At 46.8% G+C, this 22,064-nt stretch overlaps 2 protein-coding genes and 1 long non-coding RNA gene across 4 annotated transcripts in view; 1 reads left to right on the plus strand and 2 right to left on the minus strand.

Moving 5' to 3' along the window:
• The window catches only part of LOC119956160, a 26,885-nt gene extending 24,429 nt beyond the window's left edge, over positions 1 to 2,456 (minus strand). Inside the window, exon 1 of the long non-coding RNA XR_005458598.1 lies at positions 2,355 to 2,456. This is a non-coding gene — a long non-coding RNA (uncharacterized LOC119956160). The remainder of the gene's footprint in view (positions 1 to 2,354) is intronic.
• Positions 2,214 to 8,519, plus strand: pcbd1 (pterin-4 alpha-carbinolamine dehydratase/dimerization cofactor of hepatocyte nuclear factor 1 alpha). 2 transcript variants are annotated; one of them, XM_038783077.1, is made up of 4 exons: positions 2,214 to 2,272; positions 6,722 to 6,853; positions 6,955 to 7,035; positions 8,167 to 8,519. In XM_038783077.1, the coding sequence occupies exons 1-4, from the start codon at positions 2,258 to 2,260 to the stop codon at positions 8,260 to 8,262; spliced, it is 324 nt and encodes a 107-aa protein (XP_038639005.1). In that variant the 5' UTR covers positions 2,214 to 2,257; the 3' UTR covers positions 8,263 to 8,519. The 2 variants fall into 2 exon arrangements, with proteins under 2 accessions (XP_038639005.1, XP_038639007.1); XM_038783079.1 differs by lacking the exon at positions 2,214 to 2,272 and adding an exon at positions 2,317 to 2,556.
• A 1,754-nt stretch (positions 8,520 to 10,273) lies between these two features.
• The window catches only part of sgpl1 (sphingosine-1-phosphate lyase 1), a 79,559-nt gene continuing 67,768 nt past the window's right edge, over positions 10,274 to 22,064 (minus strand). Inside the window, exons 12-14 of the mRNA XM_038782700.1 lie at positions 19,040 to 19,186; positions 15,136 to 15,256; positions 10,274 to 14,334 (exon numbers count right to left, since the gene is read on the minus strand). Coding sequence (XP_038638628.1) covers positions 14,191 to 14,334; positions 15,136 to 15,256; positions 19,040 to 19,186 — 412 coding nt within the window. The 3' untranslated portion in view covers positions 10,274 to 14,190. The remainder of the gene's footprint in view (positions 14,335 to 15,135; positions 15,257 to 19,039; positions 19,187 to 22,064) is intronic.

Genomic DNA, 22,064 nt, shown 5'->3' on the forward strand with positions numbered 1-22,064 from the left:
GATTGGCCATGCTAAATTGCCCTTAGTGACCAAAAACGGTTTGGAGGGGTTATTGGGTTACGGGGATAGGGTGGAAGTGAGGGCTTAAACAGGTTGGTGCATACTTGATGGGCTGAATGGCCGCCTTCTGCACGGTATGTTCTATGTTCTATGTCCTGGATGGTGTCGAGCTTCTCGAGTGTTGTTGGAGCTGCACTCATCCAGGCAAGTTTGAGAGTTATCCCTCACACTCCTGATTTGTGATTTGTAGATGGTGTCTCGAACAATGCTGGACTAAGTCGAGAGCATGGAATTATTTATTGTTGGGACATTGCGCCAAATGAGTCATTAAGTGGCCCAAAAAAATCTTTAACCATGTTTAAAATGTGATTTCTGACAAGACCGAAGCAATAACAATCAATTACACAGGCAACACTGCCCTCGAGTGGCAAATGTATGTAGGTCAGTGTGTGCCAAGCCACTCAATCTATCTGCAGCCTCAGTACGACCCTCCCTCCAATACGTAAATCACATGCAGAGAAGTGAGGGTAACCCAGCTGGATAGAGGCAAAGTGAAAGTTTCATTCAACCCCTCAAACACTGCACACCTCCAAATTGCTTCAGTGCTCAGAGTCCAGCCGGAAGGGATTTGGTGAACGGTGATCATTTCTAGAGTGTTTCCAGCGTTTTTAACCAGATTTCTGGCACCTGCAGAGATTCGGTCTGCAGCTCGAACCCATTCTCCCTCCCTTCAATTCTGACCAAGGTCATGGACTCGAAACGTTAACTCTGTTTTCCCTCCAAATAGATGCGTTTTTCCAGCATCCTCTGTTCCTGTTCTACATTCCGACATCCGCAGTATTTTGCGTATTGTTGAGACTGATGTGATCGAGAACCGAGCCCACTGAAACCAGTCCTCCTTGTGTACAAGCTAGCACGGCAAGTCAAAGGTAAACAATCGGGATCTTTCTACACTTTTCAAAGTGTGTTTGCGAACAATATCGGAGAACCAAAAGCCAACATGAACACCACAGCGGCAACATTTGCTGGGGTGTCGAAAAAAGCCGAATGAACTATTCCTGAAACTACATAAGTAAACAATCAGGTTTCAGCAGTGGAAATTTCTAGAACTATCGATATACTGACCAACATCTAGATTTCCATGAATTAACATTGCAATATTCCCCATATACAATGGTGGCACAGTGGGTAGCACTGTTGAGTGGTTAGCACTGTTGCCTCAGTGCCAGAGACCCGGGTGACTGTGCGGAGTTTGCACGTTCTCCCCGAGTCTGCGTGGGTTTCCTCCGGGTGCTCCGGTTTCCTCCCGCAATCCAAAGATGTGCAGGTTAGGGGGATTGGCCATGCCAAATTGCCCCTCAGTGTCCAAAGATGTGCAGGTTAGGGGGATTGGCCATGCCAAATTGCCCCTCAGTGTCCAAAGATGTGCAGGTTAGGGGGATTGGCCATGCCAAATTGCCCCTCAGTGTCCAAAGATGTGCAGGTTAGGTGGGGTTACAGGGTTGGGGGGGGGGGGGGTAGTGAGTGGGCCAGGGTAAATTGCTCTTTCGAAGGGTCAGACTTGATGGGCCGAATGGCCTCCTTTTCCACTGTAGGAATTCTGGCACAAATAAAAATCACCATTCTGTTTATGCAACAGTTTTACAAATTTGTACATTTGTATTGCTGATGCAAAACTACAAACCGGTAAATAACATCAAAGAATGCAATTTAATGTGGGCCAAAATGGTTCATAGACTCAGCTGGTAAACGGGACACATTATGGCATCGAGTGAGCTGTGTTACACATTCCAATGTGGATTTCCTGTAACACAGATCCATGGGAATGTAGTCAGAGTCGTAATGTTCTCCCTTTGCGTTGCACGTAAAATAAATCTGTAATTATGAATGCAGAGTTCGCATGCATGCTAATTCACAATATTCATTTTCAAAAGTTAATTGGGGAAGGGCGGGCACAAGGCTGAAGGCCAATACTCTTGCTCCACAGCCCTGGCTTTCTGGCAATATAGACCCAATGCATAAAAAAGATCAAACGAGGCACACAAAAAACTTGCTCAACTGTTGAACAACTGTCAGGACAACGCGGAACGTCACATACATAACAGCAACCTTGTTGACAACAAGATGCAGTCATTGGATAGAGACCTGCCCCTTCCACAGCTGTGCAAGGACCCAACATTTAGCTGCCCTTCAATGCTGCTTTTCACGTTACAACCCACGAAAGCAAAGCAGCAGGATTGTGTCGGTGCATGCAGGAATGCTGACAGGCTGGGTATGATTCACCCGCCCCCGGGTTTAAATCTTTAAACGGGTTTTCCCGTCCCTCTTGCTTATTTTTTTAAAATTTGCATTACCTGTTGCAGCCTTATCACTGGCCTTCCCTGCCGCCACCTTGCACAGGTCCTGGGTTTAGTGACTGTTGTCTGCAGGAGAGTTAATCAGATCGCGCAGGTTGCACCATCCGGGCGGCGTTCTAAATTCCCAGGTCAACGTTCTAATCTCCCGGGATAACGTTCTAAATTCCCAATTCAGCCCCACACTGATCACTGCCAAATGGTAAGTTATTAATTAGCTGCCTTTTGCTTTAGGGTGTTTTCCTTCTTGTTTGGGCGGTGCATGGGAGGCAACACGGGCGTGTTCCCATCTTCTAAGAATTAGAAGCAACTGCCCGAGGAAATCCCGCATAAAAATTTGCTCATTTAAAAAAAAATTAATAAATGTTTTACATCTTCACTTTTTTTGTTCCGGGTATGCTAATTTTAGGAAAGCCATTCTCGCCTGTGAGGTTAATCTCATTTGCAACCATTGATTTCGCATTGAAATTTGCAGAAGCGTTTTGAGTTTGGACAGTTTTTACAGCACTGGGTTGTGCATTGAACAATGTGCAAGCAGCAAATCTGTTTATTACCTATCACAGCATTGTCTGTGCACTGTTTGCACTGTCTGGCTGTCCTTGGTCTCAACAGAGGTTGTGATGCTTCGAATTGATTTTCGCTGGGATTATCACAGCGGTTGCTATGGGTACTTGAGTCATTGCAAACAACATAGGGTGTCCTTCCAGGGAGTGGGTACAATGATCAGGGACACTGGGACCTGCCCTTTTATTTGTTTTTGAGTCAAACTTTAAATGAGGTGCAAACATTCACATTCTTTGTCAGCCCCATCACTGCAGAACCCTCTCGGACTGTGTGGCACAGGAAGCAAACCCGGGCAACATTAGCAAGCAACTAATTGAATTAAACCGCCTTGTTCAGCAGCTGGAGCAGATAATGTGATACCCTTGATCAGGTTTGGATCCAGGCATGTCAGAGAAGATGTGGACTGATTGATGAAATCCCTTATCCAACCATTTCCAAAATGTAACCCCATGATCGTATCCCTGACATCCCTTCCACGTGTTGATCGTGCTTTTGAGCAGAGGAAAAGAAAGCTCCATCCAGCATCCTTCTAAAACTTAGGACATTCAAAATCACATCAGCAGCTCCCACAAACAGAGTGATTTACCTCGGTCGCTGGCACTCGGTTTTCTGCCTCACATAATACAGTTCGTGCAGTTTTGCACCTTTACTCTTCAACATGCTGCCCCTCAGCGCCCAGCTCCACCCCCTCAATCCTGCCACTGCTCGTTCGCCATCCAGTACTGGATGCACAGAGATTTCCTAAAATAAATTTAGAGTACCCAATTATTTTTTTTCCAATTAAGGGGCAATTTAGCGTGGCCAATCCACCTACCCTGCATATCTTTGGGTTGTGGGTGGCCCACAAACATGGGGAGAATGTGCAAACTCCACATGGACAGTGACCTTGGATCGAAGCCGGGTCCTCGGTGCTGTGAGGCAGCAGTGCTAACCTGATTTCCTCCTCCAATATAAGTGTTAAGAAAACCAAAGTAGTCAGCAGCCGTTCATCGAATCATAGAATTTACAGTGCAGAAGGAGAACATTCAGCCCATTGAGTCTGCACCGGCCGTTGGAAAGAGCACCCTACTTAGGCCCACACCTGCACCCCATCCCAGTAACCTCACCTAACCTTTCGGACACAAAGAGCAATTTAGCATGGCCAATCCACCTAGCTGGACTGTGGGAGGAAACAGGAGCACCCGGTGGAAACCCACGCAGACACGTAGAGAACGTGCAGACTCCGCACAGTCACCCGAGGCCAGAATTGAACCTGGAGCTGTGAGGCATCAGTGCTAAACACTGTGTCACCACCGACCTCCAAGGAAGCTGCTCACCCAGATCTACTGCTCTCGTTTGCAGTGGATCTCCCCTTTCCCAACACCTATTCGAATCTGGTGCCAAATCACAGGGGAATTTGCAGACGCAGTGATGGCTGTAAACCAGGTGTGCAGCCAGTCAGATTTAAGTATTCCCACAGACAGCAAAGCAGGAAATTTTAATTTATGAAGCCTTCACTTGCAAATTTTCAGATTTAATAAATGGTGATTGGCTTAAGATATTAATATTCAGTCATATTTGCAGCCCAAAATGTCCATACTTCACATCAAACAGAAAGAAAGCAGCTGGTTATGGAGTACAGCTGGTCAGTGTGAGAGCTTGGGAATGTGGGGAGGGAATGTTAAGGGTTTTTTTTTAATATTTTAATCTCTTTTAAAATCTAGTTTGCATTTAGAATATAACTATAATTAACTGAAGTTTCTTTTTTTTTAAATATCAAGTATTTGAATCTTTGATATTCTGCAAGTATAAAACTAGCTTTTCAATATTAGTGAAGCTGTTATGAAGCAATTATCAAATTAGAACATTGTTAAAACGCAATTAAATCTCGCTTAACAAGGTGTAAAGTTTTCAGGAGTTCTTTATGGTGGAAGTTCTTGTCAATTCAGTTGATTTTCTATTTATTGTAGATTGATTGAGACCGCAACAGTGGAGCCTCTGAAGAAACATGGAGTCACTGACAGCACATTGTAGATTTCAGGGTTATTCTGCCGATGTGCAGGCTCCATATGTTGCTGTCTGTTTCAGTGGCGGATTGTCACTTGTTTTTGATCCCTGTCGCGGACTCCATTCCCTAGCCACACACTCCGTGGCAAACTGCCTGTGGCAGAACAACATAGCTTGCAACCCGCCTGAATCCTCTGGGCTGGGCTAACCCAGCATTGAAACTGTGGACCAGTCAAGATATTTCCCCTTTCAGTCACTCAATTTCTCAAATAAATTATCCAAACCAATTGCGTTCCTTATTGGCTGCCCATTTGAAGTTGAATTCCGCCCACAATAAATTGACAGTAATTTGCATGTTGCGAATGTTCAGAGGATAGATTAAAGTTGCATTCAGTTTCTTAACGTATGCTCATTCTTAATGAGATGCACACAGTTTACAATATATCAAAAAGTTATCATCTTGTCAGGTTGTGTAGTGATCGATATGCTCTCTTTGTCCCAGCACCCGGCTTCAAATGTAACTTCTCTGATTTGTTAGCGAACTCTTAACTGGCTACTTTTCATATCTGGAGATTAAAAGTGTTGAGTAACACTCAAGGTGTACTTTGATTAATGAGGACAATGTATCCATTGATTTCGAAATTCTAAGTGAAAAGTTAGACACACAGCACAGCGTGAATGAATAAAAGATAAATAATTCATGGTGTCTTTTATGACGTTGGGACGGGCACAGCCAGTGATGTATTCTTGAAGTGTGATCATTGTTGCAATAAAGGAAATGCATCAGCTAATTTGTACCCAACAGGCAGCGATGCGTCAGTGACCCGTTGGTGAATGGGTAAAGCGCAAGGTGAGCATGAACAAAGAAAGCAGCTGGTCACAGTGTGTGAGCTTTGGGAATTTGGGGAGGAAGTGTTAAGGGTTAATTATCAGTGTTTTAATCTTTCTAAAAATCTAGTCCCAGTTTGCCGTTAGAATGTAAGTACAATTAACTGTTGAGGCTTCTTTCAGCCGTAGTGATTTTTAAAGAAATTGCCTACAGGACAGGCAGTTGCAGTTAGGTAATTTGGTAACTAGTTTAACCAGCAGTGCTGATTCAGCTCTGTAGATTCTCAACTAGTATAGAGATGGTCTTGCTGAGAACTTAGTGAGCTCATCGACAGCAGCTGGTCACTGGAATGCAGCGAGGTGCAGTGTGAGCTTGGGAATTGGGTGCACTCGGAGGAGGTGCTGTTCACTTCAGGTAGGTACCTTAACTTTGAGCTTCATAAAGGCAGAGCAGCTTGGCCATGTGGAGGGCTCACCCCATAACATGTGGAACGTTCTGGATGCTGACTGTGGCCTTGATGATCCCATGTACATAGTTGCAGAAACCTGACCTCCTAATATGTTGGGTCTTTACTGCGTGAGGATTTGAGTACAGGAGCAAAGATATATTTCTGCAATTCTGTAGACCCTCCGTGAGAGTGCAGCTGGGGCATTGTGCACTGTCTTCATCTCCTTTCCTAAGGAGGGATATATTTGCCTTCGAGGTAGTGAAGCAAAGGTTCAGCAGACTTAATTCCTGGGATGGCGGGATCATCCTCTGAGCAAGCTAGGCCTGTATTTTCTAGAATTTAGAGGAACAAAAGATGATCTCATTGTCACATTCTTCCAAGGCTCGACAGGGTAGAGACAGATGGAAGATTGGCCATGATCTAGAGGACTGACGGGGGAGGCTCGAGGAACCAAATAGCCTACTCCTAGTCCCCTTGGTGCTAAACATTTGCCCCAGGGGATAGTACTGGAATCTAAAGGCTGTTTTTCTGATTTCTTAGGCGGGAAAGGCACACAGACTGAGTGCTGAACAACGAGAACAACTGCTTCCCAGCCTGCGAGCAGTCGGCTGGGCTGAAGTGGAAGGAAGAGATGCAATTTACAAAGAGTTTGTCTTTAAGAACTTTAACCAGGTCAGGATTTCTCCATTGCTCAATTTTTTAAAAAGAAAGAAGCGTGAGGAAACAATTTTTGCAGTAAATCTACAGTTTCCTGCATTTTCTTTCTCCAAAAGGCCTTTGGTTTCATGACGAGAGTGGCACTGCAAGCAGAGAAAATGGATCATCACCCAGAGTGGTTTAATGTTTACAATAAGGTAAAGGGAGAGCTTGCATTTACATAAAAACTTTCACAATCTTGGGACATCCCAAAGTGCTTCGGAGTCAAAATCTTTCATGAACATGATCAGCATCATTGTGAAAATACAGAACGCTCCTGTAGTGACTGCTGCTCAGTGGGTGAGGTTGGAATCGGGGCTGTAGCTAACCTGGCGGTAAAAACTGATCCAGTCACAGCCACATCAACGTGGATGAATTGCACAATAATAATTTCATTGGCATCAGCACAAACGCTTCTCAAGCCGGGGAATGTATAGGTGTCAGCTGTGGCTCTGTGGGTAGCCCTGTTGCTGTTGATGCAACAAGTTGTAGATTCAAGCCCCACTCCAAAGACTTAGGCACAGAATATAAGCTCGTGCTCAGAGTGTTGCACAGTCAGATTTAGAACTCGAATGATTTAGCTCAGTGGGCTAGACAGCTGGTTTGTAATGCAGAACAAGGCCAGCAGCGCGGGTTCAATTCCCGTACCAGCTTACCCGAACAGGCCCCGGAATGTGGCAACTAGGGATTTTTCACAGTAACTTCATACTTGTGACAATAAAAGATATTATATTCAGGGGTTCTATATTTCAGACCAGACATTGATCAGAGGTCCCGTCTGTATTGTCAGGCTGTAAAATAAATTTTTTTAAAATAAATTTAGAGTACCGAATTATTTTCTTCCAATTAAGGAGCAATTTGGCGTGGCCAATCCATCTAACCACATCTTTAGGTTGTGGGGAATGAGACCCACGCTGACACGGGGAGAATGTGCAAACTCCACACAGACAGTGAGCCGGGCGCAGGATTGAACCTGGGTCCTCAGTGGCGGGATGCAGCAGTGCTAACCACAGTGCTGCCCTAAGAGATACTATTTCAAAGTAGAGTTTGGGAGTTCTCAAGAATCTAGTCGCTGTTTACCCCTCCGATTGATTACCTTGGCGATTTTTCACGTAGGAAGACGGTTGCCCGGTTTACACTATGACAACCATTGTCATCCGTCATTCGCTTTTAACTCCAAAGGGAATTGGCCGAATCTTCGACTAGGGCACGGATTGGGGCAGGAGCTTCAAACAAAACTGGGGAAGTTAAAGGGCAACCATCTCACCGGCATTGTTTTATCTCCGCAGGTCCATATTACACTGAGTACACATGACTGCGGAGGGTTGTCCGAGCGTGATGTTAAGCTGGCTACCTTTACTGAAGAAGCTATGGTTTCTCATTGAAATCCAAGATTGTATCCACGGTCCCGGATACCAAATTAACTGGTGTAAAGTGTAATCAGTGAAATTTATTTCAAAACAGAACTTGTGCGCTCTTAAAACATTTCAAAGGCGAGCAGTAGGTTTAAAATTTACTGCAGATTAAACTAGAATGGTCATATTGAAATTGAGCTGAATGGAGCTTGCTAGTGTACATGTTGCCATATGAATGTATATACTGTGTGGGAAAAATGTGCCTTGCAAATAAAATGTAAATCAGATTTAGTGCTGAGAATTCAGAAGCAGCAACACCTGAGAAAAACAGGCAAACTCTGGTTTTATTACCTTGGGAAACCTTCAGTGACCCTCTCACTGCTAACCCCATGAGTATGTTTAAATCACAATCAACAACAATTTGTATGGCAGCTAGAACGTAGCAAAACATCCCAAGCTGCCTCACAGGAGCCATCATCAGATAGAATTTGACATTTGAGGAGCTATTGGGATTGATGGGAAAAAGCTTGGACCAAAAAGGTTTTAAGGAACACGCTAAAAGGAGAAGAAAGGTGTGTTTCGAGATCGAGTTCCGGCCTTGGCAGCCGATTGGTCGGGTGCCAATGGTGGGAGTAAATTATGACCAAATGTGTTGCAGCTAGAATTCGCAAGGTAGAGTCCGTCACATCAAAGTGAAATACTACAGATGCTGAAAATCTGAAATAGAATCACAGAATTGTTACAGCACAGGAGGGGTGGCCATTTGGCCCATTGCGTCTGCTGGATGCCCATTCGGCAGGACCCTGTACATTTTTTAATGTCTTGATTGAATCTGCCTCCAACACACTTGGGTACTGCATTCCAGATCTGAACCACTTGATGCCTGAACGAGATTTTATGATCTTTATTAGTGTCAGAAGTAGGCTTACATTAACACTGCAGTGAAGTTACTGTGAAAATCTCTTAGCCGCCTCATTCTGGCGCCTGTTCGGGTACACTGAGGGAGAATTCACAATGTCCAAATTACCTAACAAGCACGTCTTTTGGGACTTGTGGGAGGAAACCGGAGCACCTGGAGGAAACACGCAGACACAGGGAGAACATGCAGACTCTGCATGTATGAGAGTGATTGAACCCGGGTCCCTGGTGCATTGAAACAACAGTGCTAACCACTGTGCTACCGTGCCGCCCATATGTCGCCATTACTTGTTTTGCCAATTAGCTTAAATCTGGGCTCTTGCGTTGATACGTCCAACAATCTTTCCCCCATCTTCTCTGTCTGAACCCCTCGGGGTGTTGAATACCTCCATCAACTCTCTCAGCTTTCTCTTCAAGGAAAACAGTCCCGACCTCCACCCTACCTACATATCTGAAGTTCATTATCCCTGGGAACCATTGTGAATCTTTCCTTACTCTCTTCTTCACAATGAAGATGATCTTGGCCAAATAGCTCCCAATCCCAATAGCTCCTCGAGTGGCTCAATGTCCAAAGATCAGGCGCCTCAACCAATTTAGCTGACCAGGCTGAGAAACAGAAGCACAACAGTATGGGCCTCACGGTAGCATGGTGGTTAGCATCAATGCTTCACAGCTCCAGGGTCCCAGGTTCGATTCCCGGCTGGGTCACTGTCTGTGTGGAGTCTGCACGTCCTCCCCGTGTGTGCGTGGGTTTCCTCCGGGTGCTCCGGTTTCCTCCCACAGTCCAAAGATGTGCGGGTTAGGTGGATTGGCCATGCTAAATTGCCTGTAGTGTAAAGGTTAATGGGGGGATTGTTGGGTTACGGGTATGTGGGTTTAAGTGGGGTGATCATTGCTCGGCACAACACCGAGGGCCGAAGGGCCTGTTCTGTGCTGTACTGTTCTATGTTCTATAACACTCAGCAGATCAGGCAGCATCTGTGGAGCGATAAAACTGCGAGTAAAACTGGATGATGAACAGGCTTTTAATCATGGGCAGAGTTCACAAACAGGTTGGTGAGGGAGTGGTCATACAGGGAATGGAAACACACAACATGAAGGTATTTATAAAGGAGCCATGGGACAGTTTTAACAAATTAAGTTTATTACCAAATCTCAATTACAAACATGTTAATACATAATACAGTGAATTAATTCAGATCATTTTGCACATTAGTAATGCAAAGGTGCGGAGGTTGTCCAAGTACAAATAACCCAGATGGAGGAAACCCCTCTCAGAGGGCTAACTATAAACTTCACAATACATACAAGCTCCAACTAGTAAACTGACAATTAAACTAGTGCTCCCACAATGGCTAACCGTCTGCCCTGGGAGAGTTCTGCAAACATTATCTGAGAAATAAAGCCCAGTGCCACAGACACTGGGACCACCCAACACACAACTCTGCTACTGGGGGAATGGGATTGAAGCAATTCAATTGGACAAAAGGTCTTGGGTTATTGTAGCCTAGATGCTCGAATATTCAAATGAAAAATGACTGCTGGGACTGCGTATCTACCCCTCCCCCGCTCCCCTCGCCCACCTTTGAAAGGTGTGGGGGGAGGGGCCGGGGGGGTTAACAGCCTTCATCAAATCCAGAAAGTGTAAGGGGAAACTAACAGGAACTTACACCCAGTTTGCAAACTCAACCATTTCCTTCTCATAATGGGAGGGCACACTGGAAACAGTGGCCAGTTACAGAGAGGGTACACTGGAAACAGTGCCCAGTTACAGAGAGGTACACTGGAAACAGTGGGCAGTTACAGAGAGGGTACACTGGAAACAGTGGCCAGTTACAGAGAGGGTACACTGGAAACAGTGAGCAGTTACAGAGAGGGTACACTGGAAACAGTGGCCAGTTACAGAGGGGTACACTGGAAACAGTGCCCAGTTACAGAGGGGTCACACTGGAAACAGTGGCCAGTTACAGAGAGGGTACACTGGAAACAGTGCCCAGTTACAGAGGGGTCACAGTGGCCAGTTACAGAGAGGGTACACTGGAAACAGTGCCCAGTTACAGAAAGGGCACACTGGAAACAGTGCCCGGTTACAGAGAGGTACACTGGAAACAGTGGCCAGTTACAGAGAGGATACACTAGAAACAGTGCCCAGTTACAGAGAGGATACACTGGAAACAGTGCCCGGTTACAGAGGGGTACACTGGAAACAGTGCCCAGTTACAGAGGGGTCACACTGGAAACAGTGCCCAGTTACAGAAGGGTACACTGGAAACAGTGCCCAGTTACAGAGAGGTCACACTGGAAACAGTGCCCAGTTACAGAGAGGATACACTAGAAACAGTGCCCAGTTACAGAGAGGTCACACTGGAAACAGTGGCCAGTTACAGAGAGGATACACTAGAAACAGTGCCCAGTTACAGAGGGGTACACTGGAAACAGTGCCCAGTTACAGAGGGGTCACACTGGAAACAGTGCCCAGTTACAGAAGGGTACACTGGAAACAGTGTCCAGTTACAGAGAGGATACACTAGAAACAGTGCCCAGTTACAGAGAGGATACACTGGAAACAGTGCCCAGTTACAGAGAGGGTACACTGGAAACAGTGTCCAGTTACAGAGAGGGTACACTGGAAACAGTGGGCAGTTACAGAGAGGATACACTAGAAACAGTGCCCAGTTACAGAGAGGATACACTGGAAACAGTGCCCAGTTACAGAGAGGGTACACTGGAAACAGTGTCCAGTTACAGAGAGGGTACACTAGAAACAGTGCCCAGCTATTCATGCTGTGGAAAAAGTTCCAGACCAACCAGAAGGCAGTCAGAGAACATCCTGCCTCTGCTTTGTACAAACAGAAATGTAGCAAATGGAATGGGTTTATAGACTCTGAAAGAGCAAAAGTCCAGAGTGTCACGTATGGGATGAGGTGGGGGGGGGGGGGGGGGGGGGGGGGGGGGGGGGAACCTTGGCAAGTGATGGTTTTACAAAGTTTTTTTCAAAAAAATAGGTAGACGACCTCCCATCAAAAGTCAGAAAATTGTGCACAAATCTTTTGCAAATGCCCAGGTTATGAGGACAGTATAAAACGGAGCCCTTTCGAGTCATTATGTGAAACCATGTTGAGGGAGGGAGCGCAGAGTACTGAGACATATTGTTTCAATGTACCAACTTCAGTATGATACCACTTTCCATTCATTGCAGGGTTACATATTAATTCTTAATGTTACTCCAGACACTCCGGGCAAGAAAGAGCAAAGAACAGTGTCTCTCTCCCTCAATTTTTCTTCACCTTACCCTAAAAGGGACTGAAAAACAAGAGGAAGTAAAGTGCAACAGTGCACAGTTCATCCGCTTTTAGAAGTGGGGTGTCCATTTACGTTGCCAGCACCTCATCCTTCAGATGGAGAGGGCGTTCCACGGACATGCAGGCTCCTACAAGTTGGCACGTTCAAGTTCCCCTCATAAACAGACTAACCCTGTGACCACCAGTTTGGAGGAAAGTAAAGGAGAAATCGGCAACGTGTTTCACCAGCACCAGATTAATTTGGGGGGGGGGGGGGGTTAAACAAAGGGATCGTGTTCAAGGATCTCAGGATTAGCAAAATCAGCGTGGTCTTAAAGATAGCATTGAAGTACCATTAAAATGTCAACGCAATTATTAACAAGTGTGCACTGGTGTGCAAGTACTGCATAGAGAGGTCGTTGTGTGAGCACGTGTTACAGTACATGTAGCAAATCAGAGCATCACCAATCATCACACAAGACCTCAGGTTTTGCTACAGCGGTAGAGCAACAAATTTCCAAAACACCGACACATAATATAACTGAAACACACTATTGGAAGTAATTCAACCGTCAATTCCAACAAGGGAGTGAGCACGTCCGCACAAAAATGGAAAATGGGTTTAATTCGCAGAGTCTCAAAGGAGCAATCCAGGTGTACTGTATTTTAAACCAGGTCTGTGTCGTAATCGACTATTTAAAACATATTGGGAAAAAGTTTCACAGCAATTTTTTTTTGTTCTTGAATGCTGGAAGTAATTCCTATGGCAGGACTAAAATGGGTCTCCTGTCCGTAAATGGTGATTAACACGTCTAGTCTGGAGTTCAAAGGGGTCTCACGTTAACTGGGAGCAACTAACAGTGGTGTCATTCTTTTGAAAACCGCCCAAACGAGATTTGAGGCAGTGAAACCCTCAAGATTCATTCTGAAATGGGTCAAAATCTGGGGAGCAGGAAATGGATTAAAGACAGATGATCATGAGCGACCGCATATGTGAGTTCAGTGGTCAAAGCACCCCCTCCCCACCACCCCCCTTTTACCATCCTCACTGATTCACAATGGACCTTCTGATGGGGAATTGTCGCTGCCCTACCTAGCACAGTGCGTGAACAAGAGGGGGAGGAATCACCTATGCGATCCATGTGGACTGCAAGTGTCCATCACCCCCTCCTCCTGGAGATATCCCGGCTGCTCCCAGCACCAACCTGCTCCAGCTATCGCAGTTCTCCATTCGTAGAGATCAGCAACTTCTAATCCATGAACCATTTCGCTTCTTTGAAAGAGATTCTGCCAAAAATAAAATTCCTTGGAAATAAAAGAATTAAAGCAGAAAGGCATCGAGGTGAACTACCACTTGCTGCTGAATGTCCGATCAATCAATATCGAGATAAAGCACTCATCTCACTGGGAAATCTCACTCAAGTATCTTTGAATAATTTTTTAAAAAAGTTTTGACCTCATATTTGCAAAGTATCAAGGGTTCCAGGCCAAAGATACGATTTTGGGGATAAAGCTTTTTTTAAAAAAAAAAGTACAAAGAAATGGCTTTTGGGATTTGAAAGTGGTCTAAAAATCACTGACAACGTTCCCCGGTACATCGGATTGCCATTTTTCCCACATTTCCCATCGAGTCTGCAAAAATCAGGGAAGAGAATTGGATTCTCAACCCCTCAGACCTGTCAGATTGTGTCCCAAAGTTTCCTCCCGCCACCCAATCCATGATTTTATTTTCCTTTTTAAAACCCTATTTCTGCGTGTTTCAGTGCTGTGCTGAGGCGCCGTTCATGTGGTTTTTCTCGGCGCTGGGGAGCTCAGTGCTGTAGAGGCAGTCGAGGAATCCGTGCGATATCTCGGTCACCAGAGAACGGTCAGGAATTGACTGCGCCATGCCATATATGGCACCCTGGAGGGAGGGAGGAGAGAGAAAATCAGGTCATGTCTTGACATGTGACCATGTCATCCCATAGAATCCACTGAGGTTGATCCGTGATCAGTTTGGTTGATGGACTCCAGACTGGTGTCCATGACAAGCAACAACTTGTATTTTATTTTTCAAACTTTCTTTTTGTCGAATAAATGTAGAATGCCATGTTGCTACCAGACACACCTGTAAGTAGGGCAATAAACCTCTACGCCAGGTTTTGGCACGAGTGAGGTTACGCACCTGACAACAGTAATGATCAAATCTTCTCCAGTCTCTTGCATCTGATCATCAAACCCTCTATCCGAATGAATCTCTGCTACCAACATGTATCTATCCTCTGATAACACTTGTTCTTAGCCCTCTCAACGTTGTAACTGGATTTTTCAAACTAAGCAGAGTCCAATTTTATGGGCTTTAGTGGCAATTTAGTATTCTTTAAAGTTTATTTTCACTGAGGCTCTTTCGCATTATCCATTCCGGCCGGTGTAACGGAGAATCCCGCCGGCGGGTCGGGGCAGAAATGCGGCAGGGCGGAGAATCCAGCCCACTGTCTTTGCTTTTCATGCACTCAGGACAGTTGCAAGAATGCATTGCTGCTCCCTTCGAAATTTGGCATTCTTGGGTCTGTCCTGATGAGTGCAAGATGAAAAGCTTTGACAGGATGTCTCTCTCTTCCGCGGTATTTATGTTAAAAGCGCTATATAGATGCAAGTCGTTGTCCTGGGATTTCTCTGCAGCAGACTGCACACCCTTCCTCCAGAGAGGTGAGCGTACACTTACCCTGCCAGTGGTTTTCTCAGCTGGATTCTTCATTATTTCCACCACACTTTCACCCAGATCCTTGACAAACTGGTCAGCCATCCCATTCCTGGTGTGTAGAAGTGTCACACATATATGAAGGCTGAAACAGAAGAGGCAATCTCGGTTAAGGGCAAGGTGGACACTCCCAATGGGTTTTTATTCATCAACCTTCCACGAAACAGCAACTGGGCTATGAGTGAGGGGGTGAGACAATCCGAATATTGATTGTGTCTTAACCACCCCCCCCTCCAATTTCACTATTGGGCAAACAAGTACTTAGCAAGATATTTTTATGTGTGTCAGTACTAGAGGCTTAACCATGAAGCGACTGTAAGGCACAGTGTGTGCAGATAACATCTAACTGCAGGAAATTACTACAACTGAAACGGTCAAAGGGAACGGGTGCAGCGACTAGGGGCTTTTCACAGTAACTTCATTGAAGCCTACTTGTGACAATAAGCAAATTTCATTTTCATTTTCAATAGAAGTTGCATTTATATAGCACCTTTCTGGGCCTCGGGAGGTCCTGCAGCCAATTGAATGCCTTTTGGAAGTGTGGTCACTGCTGTAATGTAGCCAATTTGCACATAACCAGATCCCACCAACACCAATGCGGGAGATGACCAGTTTTATAGATGTGGGTTGAGAGATAAGCATTGGCCCGGATACCAGGGGATCATCTTTTCCTTGAACAGAGCCACGGGATCTTTCACACCTGCTTGAGGATGCACAGGTTTAATGTCTCATACAAAATAAGCTTCCTCCAACAGCGCAGTGCCCCCTGAGTAATGCACTGAAGTGTCAGCCTGGATTTTCCTTTACTCCTTCGCGGGCTGCGACTTACCACCTCTGCCAACATTTATTGTCCAGCCATAATTGCTCTTGCGCAGGTGGTGGTGAGCCGCCTTCTTGAACCACTGCAGTCCGCGTGGTGTAGGTACACCCACAGTGCTGTTAGGGAGGGAGTTCCAGGATTTTGATCCACTGACACTGAAGGAACGGATATATAGTTCCAAGTCAGGATGGTGAGTGGCTTGGAGAGGAATTTGCAGGTGGTGGCATTCCCAAGCATCTGCTGCCCTTGTCTTTCTGGGTGGTAGAGGTCACGGGTTTGGAAGGTGCTGTCAAAGGAGCCTCGGTGAGCCGCTGCGGTGCATCTTGTAGGTGATGCACACGGCTGCAACTATGCGTCAGGATGGAGGGAGTGAACCTTCTAAGTTGGTGGATAGGGTACCGATCAAGCGAGCTGCTTTGTCCTGGATGGTGTTGAGTGTTGTTGGGGCTGCGCTCATGCAGGCAAGTGGAAAGTATTCCATCACACTCCTGACTTGTGCCTGATGGACAGGCTTTAGGGAGTCAGGAGGTGATTTACTCGCTGCAGGATTCTTAGGCTCTGACCTGCTTTGGTGCAACAGTATTTATATAGTTATTCCAGTTCAGTTTTTGGTCAATGGTAACTCCCATTTTGTTGATTGTGGGGGAACTGAGTGATGATAATTAAACGTCAAGGGGAGATGGTTAGATTCCCTCTTGTAGTAGATGGTCATTGCCTGGCACTTGTGCGTTACAAATGCAACTTGCCATTTGTCAGCCCAAGCCTGGATATTGTCCAGGTCTTGCTACAATTGGTCATGGACTGCTGAGGAGTCAAAAATGGTGCTGAACATTGTGCAGTTATCAGCAAGTATCCCCACTTCTGGCCTTATGACAGAGGGAAGGTCACTGATAAAGCAGCTGAAGATGATTGGGCCGAGGACACTACTCTGAGGAAATCCTGCAGAGATGTCCTGGAGCTAAGATGATTGAAATCCGCCAACCACAACTTTGTGCCAGGTATGACTCCAACCAGCGGAGAGTTTTCCCCCTGATTCCCAGTGACTTCAATTTTGCTAGGGCTCCTTGATGCCCCCTTTGGTCAAATGCTGTACTGTTTTCCAGGGCAGGCACTCTTACCCTACTTTATGGGCTGCAGTATTTGAAAAGCAGAGATCTTCAAATTTCTTTCTGAAACTGATCCCTTCTGCACTGTAAATTCTATGACACTACTATGAAATACTACTTGGTTGCAGTCCCGGATCCTGTGTTCAGAAGATTAGCAGAGGACAAATTTGGATGGTTTGAACTATAACTTTCTGAACCTAGACTATCTTCACAAAGGAGAGCATTGCATTAGACCCGAGTGCAAAGCAAGAGACAAACACAGCAACTTACAGAGTGACCGTGTGGGCAGAGTGAACATGAGGAGAGTGACAGTGTGGACAGAGTGTACACGCGGAGTGACAGTGTGGACAGTGTGTATACGTGGAGAGTGACAGTGTGGACAGTGTACACACGCGGAGAGTGACAGTGTGGACAGAATGCACACGCGGAGAGTGACAGTGTGGACAGTGTGTATACGTGGAGAGTGACAGTGTGGACAGTGTACCAACACGGAGAGTGACAGTGTGGACAGAGTGCACACGCGGAGAGTGACAATGTTGACAGTGTACACACGCGGAGAGTGACAATGTTGACAGTGTGTATACGTGGAGAGTGACAGCGTGGACAGTGTACACACATGGAGAGTGACAGTGTGGACAGAGTGTACACGCAAAGAGTGACAGTCTGGACAGTGTACACACACGGAGAGTGACAGCGTGGGCAGAGTGTACACACAGAGAGTGACAGTGTGGACAGAGTGTACATGTGGAGAGTGACAGTGTGGACAGTGTACCAACACGGAGAGTGACAGTGTGGACAGAGTGCACACGCGGAGAGTGACAATGTTGACAGTGTGTACACGTGGAGAGTGACAGTGTGGACAGAGTGTACACACGGAGAGTGACAGTGTGGACAGAGTGTACACGCGGAGAGTGACAGTGTGGACAGAGTGTACACGCGGAGAGTGACAGTGTGGACAGAGTGTACACGCGGAGAGTGACAGTGTACCAACACAGAGAGTGACAGTGTGGACAGAGTGTACACGCGGAAAGTGACAGTGTGGACAGAGTGTACACGTGGAGAGTGACAGTGTGGACAGAGTGTACACGCGGAGAGTGACAGTGTGGACAGAGTGTACACACGGAGAGTGACAGTGTGGACAGAGTGTACACGCGGAGAGTGACAGTGTGGACAGAGTGTACACGCGGAGAGTGACAGTGTGGACAGAGTGTACACGTGGAGAGTGACAGTGTGGACAGTGTACACACGCGGAGAGTGACAGTGTGGACAGTGTACACACACGGAGAGTGACAGTGTGGACAGTGTACACACACACAGAGAGTGACAGTGTGGACAGAGTGTACATGAGGAGAGTGACAAGAGAAATGGCATCTATAGGGGGAGTTTGCACAGGGAGAGTTTACACAGCGGAGTTTGCACAGGGAGAGTCTGCACAGGGCGAGTTTACACAGGGGGAGTTTACACAGGGGGAGTTTGCACAGGGGAGTTTGCACAGGGGGGAGTTTGCACAGGGGGAGTTTGCACAGGAAGAGTTTGCACAGGAAGAGTTTGCACAGGAAGAGTTTGCACAGGAAGAGTTTGCACAGGAAGAGTTTGCACAGGAAGAGTTTGCACAGGAAGAGTTTGCACAGGAAGAGTTTGCACAGGGGCAGTTTACACAGGGGGAGTTTGCACAAGGGGAGTTTGCACAGGAGGAGTTTGCACAGGGGGGAGTTAGCACAGAGAGAGTTAGCACAGGGGGAGTTTGCACAGGGGGGGTTTGCACAGAGGGAGTTAGCACAGAGAGAGTTTACACAGGGGCAGTTTACACAGGGAGAGTTTGCACAGGGGGGCGTTTACACAGCGGGAGTTTACACAGGGGGGAGTTTGCACAGGGGGGGAGTTTACACAGGGGGGGAGTTTACACAGGGTGAGTTTACAATGTGAATGGAGGATGACCCACCTGGACGGGAACTGCAAGTTGTTGAGATTCCACCCTCTGGATGACATTGCATTCGATAGACGGAAAATATCGAATGTATCGGAGCCAATGGCCACTACGGACACTTCGGGTTTTCCAAAGATGAAAATCTCATTTATTTTTCTTAACCTTTAAAATAAAAACAATGGCATGAAGTGGTTTAGCAAATGGAGAAAACCTGAGTCAACACCTTGTGTTGATAATAACGCAACTTCAAAAAGCCAGAAATGTCCTCGAGCATTGGGTGGAGAACTAAATAATGGAATGATTGGCAGAGGAAGAATACCGAAATATATCAGTCAGTACCAGGCTGTCCAATAGGATGTGGAAGCAACTCGCAGCATAGACTTCATAGAACATAGAACAGTACAGCACAGAACAGGCCCTTCGGCCCTCGATGTTGTGCCGAGCCATGATCACCCTACTCAAGCCCACGTATGCACCCTATACCCGTAACCCAACAACCCCCCCCTTAACCTTACTTTTTAGGACACTACGGGCAATTTAGCATGGCCAATCCACCTAACCCGCACATCTTTGGACTGTGGGAGGAAACCGGAGCACCCGGAGGAAACCCACGCACATACGGGGAGGACGTGCAGACTCCGCACAGTGACCCAAGCCGGAATCGAACCTGGGACCCTGGAGCTGTGAAGCATTTATGCTAACCACTAGGCTACCGTGCTGCCCCTTCAGTTAGATTTCTACCTATTCCCTCGTGAAAGCAGGGGTACCCTGCTCATGTCAACCACCAATCAGCACCTTCCAACACCTCACTCTGTCCATCCAACTTCCCCAAAAATCGGATTTGGATCCACTGCACTGGAGAGATTTCTTTTTGTTGAGGCTATGACTCAGTTTGTTTTGCAAAATCTTCCATGCGTCAATGGCAGAACTGCACCACGAGATGGAGCTGGAGGACAAAGTTGGTCACTCTCAGCCACTTTGTAAACTTCTATAAATAGAACTTTGGCAGCACGGGCAAGCCTTAATTTTATGCAGAACCTTTTCACTTCCAAGACGTGCATCATCCACTGTGTCCTTGCTCAACATGTTTATGGAACACAAGCAAAATGCTGCTGGTGCTGGAAATCTGAAATACAAATAGAAAACGCTGGGAAAACTCATCAGGCCTGGCAGAGAGAAAGAGGGTTCACGTTTCGGGTCTTCTTCAGAGCTGCTCCACAGATGCTGAAGGCAACATTCCATGCATTTGCCGGCCTGGGAAGCTACTGCAGGTCCCACATTTTGCATTGCCAGAAAAAAAGTCCCTACTTTTCCCCATGTTCAAAGCAAAACACCAGACGATTTGAACTCTTATTTTCTATTCCACTCTGTCAAAATTCTCACGGTCAAAGCATCCAAGGCACCAAAGGGCAGCTCGAGCAGAACATAAAAACATCAGAACGCAAGAGTTTGCGAGAGGAGGCCATTCGGCCCCTCGAGACTGCCATTGTGGCCCCTACACCAGTCTCCTGCCTGTCTCCCGAACCCTCGACTCACATGTTGATCAAAAATCTATCTGACTTGCCCTTGAATCTATTCAATGACCCAGCCTCCACTGCTCTCTGGGGGAAAAGTATTCTTTTAAATTCTTCCAATGGCTCAAAGCCCAACCTGCTCAACCTTTCCCACAAAATAACCCCTCCCATCCAGAGCATCAGTGAAATGAAATGAAAATCACTTATTGTCACAAGTAGGTTTCAAATGAAGTTAGAACATAGAACATAGAACAGTACAGCACAGAACAGGCCCTTCGGCCCTCAATGTTGTGCCGAGCCATGATCACCCTACTCAAACCCACGTATCCACCCTATACCCGTAACCCAACAACCCCCCCTTAACCTTACTTTTATTAGGACACTACGGGCAATTTAGCATGGCCAATCCACCTAACCCGCACATCTTTGGACTGTGGGAGGAAACCGGAGCACCCGGAGGAAACCCACGCACACAGGGGGAGGATGTGCAGACTCCACACAGACAGTGACCCAGCCGGGAATCGAACCTGGGACCCTGGAGCTGTGAAGCATTTATGCTAACCACCATGCTACCCTGCTGCCCCTAAGTTACTGTGAAAAGCCCCTGATCGCCACATTCCGGCGCCTGTTCGGGGAGGCTGGTACGGAAATTGAACCCTGCTGCTGGCCTGCCTTGGTCTGCTTTCAAAGCCGGCGATTTAGCCCTGTGCTAAACCAGCCCCTTGGAGTGGAGTGACCTTCACTGGGCTGCTTAAGTAAGAAGGGGTTCCACTCCTTGAACGTTCAACTTGCGAGTGACCACCACCCCCAGATCATGCGCGTGTGTGCACGCTTCCCCGGGAGTGTGCACAACATCCTGGGGCAGTCGGGGATCCCTGGTGTCTTCGAAGGATACCCCAGGGTAACCAGCTTAACTTTGGGGCATAATAATAATCTTAATTGTCACAAGTAGGCTTACATTAACACTGTAATGAAGTTACTGTGATAAGCCCCTAGTCGCCACACTCTGGCACCTGTTCAGGTACACAGAGGGAGAATTCAGAATGCCCAATTCACCTAACAAGCACATCTTTCAGGACTTCTGGGAGGAAACCTGGAGCACCCAGAAGAAACCCACGCAGACACGGGGAGAACGTGCAGACTCTGCACAGACAGTGACCCAAGCCGGGAATCGAACCGGGACCGTGCTGTGCTACCATGCCGCCCCCACCTAGTTTCACATTATAAACTTTCTCTGGATAAAAATTTCCTAACAGCACGTCTTTCGGGAGGAAACCGGAGCACCCGGAGGAAACCCACGCAGACACAGGGAGGACATACAGACTCCACACAGACAGTGACCCAAGCCAGGAATCGAACCTGGGACCCTGGAGCTGTGAAGCAACAGTGCTACCCGCTATGCTACCATGCCGCCCATGGGATAAAGCTTAGGTCACGGTTAATGACGCCGGTACGGAGGCCGTTGACCGATGCGGAGACCCAATATAACAAGACCCATGTGGTCACCCGAGCTGTCATTGAGCGGT

The sequence above is a fragment of the Scyliorhinus canicula genome, chromosome 22, assembly GCF_902713615.1.
Source record: "Scyliorhinus canicula chromosome 22, sScyCan1.1, whole genome shotgun sequence".
Taxonomy (NCBI): Eukaryota; Metazoa; Chordata; class Chondrichthyes; order Carcharhiniformes; family Scyliorhinidae; genus Scyliorhinus; species Scyliorhinus canicula.